The sequence below is a fragment of the Caenorhabditis briggsae genome (assembly GCF_000004555.2).
Source record: "Caenorhabditis briggsae complete genome, chrIII, whole genome shotgun sequence".
Classification (NCBI taxonomy): domain Eukaryota; kingdom Metazoa; phylum Nematoda; class Chromadorea; order Rhabditida; family Rhabditidae; genus Caenorhabditis; species Caenorhabditis briggsae.
Genome location: NC_013490.2, coordinates 11,258,603 through 11,266,534, shown reverse-complemented (window position 1 = coordinate 11,266,534; position 7,932 = coordinate 11,258,603). Strand labels below are relative to the sequence as shown.

Here is a 7,932-nt window from a genome sequence, read left to right as displayed (position 1 = left end):
CGTATTTTTCGATGCGTTTTTCTCGCCGAAAAATTTTTTTTTGAATTTTTTCTTTATTTTTATGTCAATCTACATGCATTTCTGCACATTTTGATGCAATAAAAAATTTCACCGTAAACCACCTTTAAATGTAACACTCACTTCCATTGGTCGTCGGCCGAATTTGCGTCTTCGTAGCTGGCCGCAAGAGATCGCATTCTATTAAAGTTTTGTGAGGATATCAATGAACTCAGTGACCGTTTGTTGCAAATGCGCTCTATCAAAACTTATGAGAAATTTAGTCACCTTAAAGCAGGTCCTGATGATCACATAAGAATTCCATTGAAAATGGAAAGTTTTTTCAAAAACCGAATGAGTGTGCCATTTTCCCATGGAGCAGTTCCTCTCCTCTCTCTCTCTCTCCTCTCCTGGCCGCGCAATGCTCAGGAAGAGGACGCAAAAAAAAAGAAGATGCTCCAATAATATTTCAACAACAGGAGAAACGAGCACACTCTCTCAGTATCACATAATGTATCCATGTCCGAGAGGCGACCTGGAATGGAAAAAGAGAGTGTCAGACGGTTTGTTTACTTGTTGCCAGGGGGGACCCGTGTGGGTGCCAAGCCGTGTTTGTCTATATGACACTGAGCGCCGCGGCGCGCGCGTGCACCAAAAAATTGAGAAATTTCAACCCCGTCTTCTCTGGCGCCAGAGCTCCGTGGAGGGACAGAGATCAAACAAAAACTACTGGAGCTGCAAGGAGAGCTAGAGAATGAGAGAGTTAGAGAACACATGTATGTCCCCCGTCCAGTTGTTTTCTGTTTTTGCCGAACGCCATGGGTGGCACGGTGCCCGGTGCATTTGGCGCCAAATGAACAACACTGAGCCTGAGACTCCGCGACACTTCTCGAATTACGTTTTTTCCAAGAAGAAGAAAAAGATGCTTGAAAGTAGGGAAGAGAAAAGTCACATCTGGCGGAAAGGAAGAAAAGAACAAAGGAAAAATGAATGGGGTAGGAATGGAGAGGTCGAATGCTCCAGTTGTTCTTAGAGGTAATACACATCAACACCTAGGAATTCATGAGGAGAAAATGAGTGTGAGGGTTGCAAAAGAATATTCAGTTTTTTTGAAAAAAAATACCAAACCATTTTTTGAGCCTTAAGGATCTACCGTGAATGCCCTAACTGAAGCCCATTCGATACGCGCACTTTGAGCTCAATTATCTCGATTTTTAAAAAATATATCAAAAAGTGGTCAACTGATAAAATGTTTATCATCATTATCAGCAACATTTTGTTAGTTGACAGATTTTTGATATCTTTTATAGGAACCGAGATATTCGAGCTCAGAGTAGTGCACGTCTTCTTTAGAGACGGTTTTTGGGGACAGATCCAAAATTTAATTTTTTGCTGAATTTTAAAAATCCAGTTTACGAGACATTTGAGTTCTTTTTTATTTTTTGAAAAATACAGAAACTGTTCCATTGCTGGGATTCCAAAATTTCATGTTTTTTGTAAACATGGTACTATTTTTTTTAGAAAATCAAGGAACTGTTTCCATAATTTCCAGAATTTTATATTTTAAAAAATTCTGAAACCAAGATTCCAAAAATTTTCTGTAATGATAGTAGGATCTTAAAGGCTTAGAATTTTGAAAGTTTCTAGATTCTTAGATTTTTTTTAAATTAAGAAAAATGGATGCTCCTAACTTTTAAGCTTTTTTCGTGAAGGTTTTTGAAATTCAAAGAATTTCAGCTTGTACAAAAATTTAAAATATTTTTGAATCTTTCAAAAATAGAAACCTCTGTAATTTGGAATTTTCTAGCAAATCTAAAAATATGTATCTATGGAAAAACTTGAATATCACCTGTCTTTCTAGGAATCTAGACATTTCTCTATGGCTTTGAAAAACAAATTTTTGCACTTTTATCTTTTAGTGTACTCAATGCTTTTTAATGAGCTCACTAGACTTTTCAAAAATAGCATGGAAATTTGAATGAAGACAAAAGTTCAGAACTTAAGGAAATCGGTAAATAAAAAAAAGAGGAATTTACTAAATTCCGAAATTCCGAAATTCCAGGAAGATTTCAATTTAATTTTTTTAAATTCAGACAAAGGACGACAAATTACAAGAAGTTCTCAGCAATACTGCAACAAATGTTCAAACGTCCACTCCAAAGATCAGTAGGTGATGAAACATAGGTGGGCATATAAAACTGTATTCTTCTGCACACATTTTCCCCAGGAGAACAATCAGCACTTGACGTCGTACCTGTTTTAAATACGCGTTTTCCACTCGAGACCCTTTATTGCATAGCACCAAATCTATAGAGTCCTCTGTCCTATAGATTTTATGTCCTTGTTTTTTCTTTCTATATATGCTAGTTGTTCTTCCACATCTTGTTTAATACATACATTCTGCGAGGTTGATTCATTTTCTCCAGACATGACCGAATCGAGATTTCCATTTCCCCGTCTACCTAACGATCTTTGTTCAAAAGTTCTTAAAACCATGGACCCCCATGAAATGTGAGTTTTTAACAAATGCTTGAATTCGTTTCATTGTGCATTTCGTTTCATTTCATTTCAGAATTGCCTACACATTCACTTCAAAGAAGGCTTTATCATTGGTTAAATCTCTCCGTTTACCGCTTAGAAGGGCTACAACAAAAATTGGATGGCCCAGTGTACGCTTGGTCTTTCGTGACATTACTGTCGTATTCAAGTATAAAATGGGTAAAAATGATGAAGTCATGACGACTCTTGATGATATTCCTGTCAATGTTGATGTTGAATTAATGAGATTCAACCCGATTCCCGAATCTAAAGCATTCATTTGGTCAAATCAAGGAAAGAATATAGGAGAGTGGGTTCAACATCTCAGCTCGATGTTCCGATGTGAATGTTATGAAGCCATATTTCATATCTTTAATACACGGTTATACATTCAATCACTTCGGAATACGCTCCCAAAACTCCGAAGAATCGCTATCAATTGTCTCATAAATGAACCGAACAACCAAGAAATTCAAAGCATTGAGAATATTTTAAGAGCCTTTTTACCTGATGTCAAGTGTGTCCGATTGCATCGTGTCCCTCTCCTTCCATTCAGGAACCTTTCCATTCATCACATTGGAATGACGAATTTGAGAGAGTTGATTTTAGAACCGGATCAAAATCTAAAATTCGACGATCTTTCAACACTGAATGTTGGAAGCTGTACTATTTTTATAACTCAATTCTCGGTTCGTGATTTGAATCGTTTCTTCAAATTGTAGACAAAAGGATCTTATCCCAATTTGCACTCATTAAACATTCTTGTGCGTCTGGAAAATGCCTCAGATTGGAATACCTTGTTAAAAAGATTAAACGCAGAAGAAGCAGACAATTCGCAAGAACTAGTAGAAGGAAATAAAAAGTTTATAATAGACATCTCTCGAGGAGCTTGCGCTCAAGTTTTAATTCAGCCCGTTTTTTTTTTTCATTTTCTTTCCCCGGTTACCGTCACTTCTTATTTCTTGAAATCCTCCGAATAAACGAAATATATATATTTGTCGTAACTTTTGTTACAAATTGTTGATTTTCAGACTTTTCCAGATCACTCGAGTCATTTTTCAGATACAATCAGTCGGAAGGGAAATATGGATTCAGTCATATCTGAAAGAAAAATCAATTGATAAATTAGAACACATTTATTAGATTCAATTTTATTAGATTCAATAACAACAATTTGTTAGAAAAAAGAGAAGTGAAGTGGGCGAGATATAACATGATTATTGGAAAAATATAAAAAGAGAAAAAGGGAAAGTTAAAAAGTGGTAATTTGAAAATTAAGAAGGTACATTTGATCCAGAAAAAGAAAATTAAAACCGACATATTTCTGGGGATGAACGTTGCAATTTCGAGATTTCAATTCTAGCAGAAGCCCACATATCAACGGGCTGAATTAAAACTTGAGCGCAAGCTCCTCGAGAGATGTCTATTATAAACTTTTTATTTCCTTCTACTAGTTCTTGCGAATTGTCTGCTTCTTCTGCGTTTAATCTTTTTAACAAGGTATTCCAATCTGAGGCATTTTCCAGACGCACAAGAATGTTTAATGAGTGCAAATTGGGATAAGATCCTTTTGTCTACAATTTGAAGAAACGATTCAAATCACGAACCGAGAATTGAGTTATAAAAATAGTACAGCTTCCAACATTCAGTGTTGAAAGATCGTCGAATTTTAGATTTTGATCCGGTTCTAAAATCAACTCTCTCCAATTCGTCATTCCAATGTGATGAATGGAAAGGTTCCTGAATGGAAGGAGAGGGACACGATGCAATCGGACACACTTGACATCAGGTAAAAAGGCTCTTAAAATATTCTCAATGCTTTGAATTTCTTGGTTGTTCGGTTCATTTATGAGACAATTGATAGCGATTCTTCGGAGTTTTGGGAGCGTATTCCGAAGTGATTGAATGTATAACCGTGTATTAAAGATATGAAATATGGCTTCATAACATTCACATCGGAACATCGAGCTGAGATGTTGAACCCACTCTCCTATATTCTTTCCTTGATTTGACCAAATGAATGCTTTAGATTCGGGAATCGGGTTGAATCTCATTAATTCAACATCAACATTGACAGGAATATCATCAAGAGTCGTCATGACTTCATCATTTTTACCCATTTTATACTTGAATACGAAAGTAATGTCACGAAAGACCAAGCGTACACTGGGCCATCCAATTTTTGTTGTAGCCCTTCTAAGCGGTAAACGGAGAGATTTAACCAATGATAAAGCCTTCTTTGAAGTGAATGTGTAGGCAATTCTGAAATGAAATGAAACGAAATGCACAATGAAACGAATTCAAGCATTTGTTAAAAACTCACATTTCATGGGGGTCCATGGTTTTAAGAATTTTTCTAAAATATTTGTGTCCAGTGCATTATATTACATTTCAGAATCGCTTTCTCATTCGTTTCAAAGAAGACATTATCAATGGTTCAATCTCTTCGTTTGCCTCTTAAACAGGTTCGAATAACAATGAGAAAACACACGGAAATAAAATTTCATACAGAAATTTCCAGTTCTATAAGTTTCACGTTTAGCATGCTAAAAAATGACAAAGAATTGAAGAAATTGGATGATACTCCGGTCAATGCTTATGTGGAAATAACGAAATTTCAACCGATTGACGAATCTCAAAGATTTACCTGGTCGAATCATCAAACGACGTTAGGAAAGTGCATTCGAATTCTCTGCTCAATTTTTCGATACGAAGCTTATAAAGCCGATTTTCATATGAGAATGACTCAATATGAAATTCAATCAATTCGGAACACTTTTCCAAAACTCAGAACTATTTGTATAGTAGGTGCTCTTGATGAACAGGAAGAGCACGAAGTTGTGTACGCTCAAAAACTATTAAGAGTTTTCCTGCCTGATGTTGAAAATGTCCGATTGCGTCGTGTCCCTCTCCAAGAGAACCTTTCCCTTCAACACATTGGAATGTCCAATTTAAAAAGTCTGAATCTATTTTATTCACGAAACCTGAAGATTGATGATCTGGTAACTTTCAATGTTGAGAAATATGTCAATCGGACCGATAAAATCTCGCCTCTTGATTTGAATCGATTTTTTAAATTGCGGACGAAGGGATGCAATCCCAAATTAAAGTATTTCTTGGTTCATGGGAATATCTTCTCAGATTGGAACGTCTTGTTCAAAGGATTAAACGCAGAAGAAGCAGACGATGCTGAAGGAGGAAAAAAATCATAATAGAAAATTGCCAAGGATTTTGCGCTCGAGTTCGATTTCAACCTTTTCGAATGAATGTTTCTATTCTATTTACTGTTCCAAACTTGCAACGTTCATCCCCAGAAATATGGAGTTTTTAATTTTCTTTTGCTGCACGTCCGTATATGTGATCTTTCATTGTCGAATTACTTTATTTCCAATATTTGCTTCAAAATTTATGTCATTCAACTTTTTATCTATTTTTAAAATATCAAACTATTTACTTGATATCTTTTATTTTCTTCAAAATTAATACAATCCATTTCTTTACTTTATTTTTTCTTTCTTCATCCTTTTTTTCTAATCATTTTATGTTATCTAATCTACAGTACCGATCAATCGCTCATTAGTTTTCCCTATTTCCACTCGAGACCCGATATTATTGATTGACAACAAATCAATAGCATTCTCTTCTCTATAGATTTTATGTTCTTGTTTTCTCCTTCTATCTATTTCTGGTCCTTCCTCTTTTTTCTAATAAATGCATTCTGTTTTATCAATTTCTTTCTTTTGCTAGATATGTCCAACTCGAAATTTGCTTTCCGCCGTCTACCTGATGATATTTGTTCAAAAGTTCTAAAAACTATGGAACACCATGAAATGTGAGTCTATCTCCTCCAAGGTTTGAATTCGTAGCATTTAGCGTATTCCATTTCAGAATTGTCTATTCATTCACTTCAACGAAGTCACTTTCACTAGTTCAATCTCTTTGTTTGCCGCTGAAAAAGGCTCGAATAAAAATGCAGGTTTGGCCTGATATATATTTGGATTTTGGTAACGTTACTGAGCTATTCGAGTGGAAAATGGGCGAATACGGCAAAGAAATGAAGAGCATTGATGATATTCCTGTCAAAGTTAATGTATCAACGCAAAAAAAATCTCAAGAATTTGGCCCTATTTTCACAAATACAGCATTCACTTGGTCTTCTCAAAAAAAGAGTATAGGAGAGTGCATCCAACGTATCTGCTCGATTTTCCGATGTGAAAGTTATGAAGCCGATTTTTATATTGAAACGATAACGTTCGATATGCAATCACTTCGGAATACGTTCCCAAAACTCAGGAATATTATTATCAGTTGTTTCAAAATTGAACCAAACGAACGAGACATCCAAAACGCTCAAAATATTTTGAGAGTTTTTCTACCATATGTTCAAAATGTCATATTGCATGGTGTCCCTCTTCAAGAGAGCCTATCCTTTCAGCATATAGGAATGGCCAATTTAAAAGAACTAGACTTCTATTATCCTCACAACCCAAAGTTCGATGAGCTTTTAATACTGAATGTGAACGTTGTAGGATTCGTAGAACTCAATTCTCGCTTCGCGATTTGAATCGATTCTTCAAATTGTGGACAAAAGGATTTTTTCCCAAATTGCAGTCGTTACAAATTTTTGGGCGTTTGGAAAAGGTCTCAGATTGGAATATCTTGTTTAAAGGATTAAACGCGGAAGATGCAGGCGATTCAGAGGGACTAGGAGGAAAAAGGTATCTAATAGAGAACACACGAGAGGTTTGCGGTCAAGTTCGAACTCAAACTGTTGGAAGGCCTGTTCATCTTAATATTCGGTTTACTGTTTCAAAATTGCAACGTTCATCCCCACAAATATGGGATTTTTAATTTTCTTTGGCTGCAGGCCCGTGTGTATTCTTTTTTAATGAGAAATTACTTGATTTCCAATATTTGCTTCAAAATTATTATCATCCACTTTTCAACCTTCATTCTCTTTTTATCCTTTTCTTCTAATCATGCTATAATCTCTACCCTACAGTACCGATTAATCGCTTACTAGTTTTACCTATTTCCACCCGAGACCCGACGTTACTAATTAAAGGAGGCCAGATAGCAAAAATTTTGGGGGACGAAATCGCGCCGCGCTTATGTAGGCCATCGGTCGGCAGGCGCCTTCGCGCCCCCGTAGCTCAGCCGGTAGCGGCGCTGTACCCCTGAGCTGTCCAGCATGAGTTCAACTCCTCATGTGGGTTCTCCAGGCAAAACATCAGGAAAATTTTTTTTTGGTGTCTTTAATACCAAATCAATAGAATCCCTGCTCTATTGATTTCATGCTCTTGTTTTCTCTTCTTTTCTATTTTGTAACCTTTTTTCTCTTTTTATTTGTCCCTTCTAATCTTATTAACGTCTTTATTCTCTACCCTACAATATCAG

The 7,932-nt window shown here is 36.0% G+C and overlaps 3 protein-coding genes across 3 annotated transcripts; 2 read left to right on the top strand and 1 right to left on the bottom strand.

Annotated features, from left to right (window-relative positions):
• Nucleotides 1-2,425: 2,425 nt before the first annotated feature.
• On the top strand, nucleotides 2,426-6,155 carry CBG03637 (the record flags this gene model as incomplete). The annotated part of the gene is made up of 5 exons (XM_002647051.1): nucleotides 2,426-2,508; nucleotides 2,570-3,228; nucleotides 4,931-5,000; nucleotides 5,057-5,644; nucleotides 6,095-6,155. The coding sequence occupies 5 exons, from the start codon at nucleotides 2,426-2,428 to the stop codon at nucleotides 6,153-6,155; spliced, it is 1,461 nt and encodes a 486-aa protein (XP_002647097.1).
• Nucleotides 4,110-4,589, bottom strand: CBG26133 (the record flags this gene model as incomplete). Its single annotated transcript, XM_045244433.1, has 1 exon — nucleotides 4,110-4,589. The coding sequence occupies one exon, from the start codon at nucleotides 4,587-4,589 to the stop codon at nucleotides 4,110-4,112; it is 480 nt and encodes a 159-aa protein (XP_045098231.1).
• An 824-nt stretch (nucleotides 6,156-6,979) lies between the features above and the next one.
• Nucleotides 6,980-7,099, top strand: CBG26132 (the record flags this gene model as incomplete). The annotated part of the gene is made up of 1 exon (XM_045244432.1): nucleotides 6,980-7,099. The coding sequence occupies one exon, from the start codon at nucleotides 6,980-6,982 to the stop codon at nucleotides 7,097-7,099; it is 120 nt and encodes a 39-aa protein (XP_045098230.1).
• Between the last annotated feature and the right edge of the window lie 833 nt (nucleotides 7,100-7,932).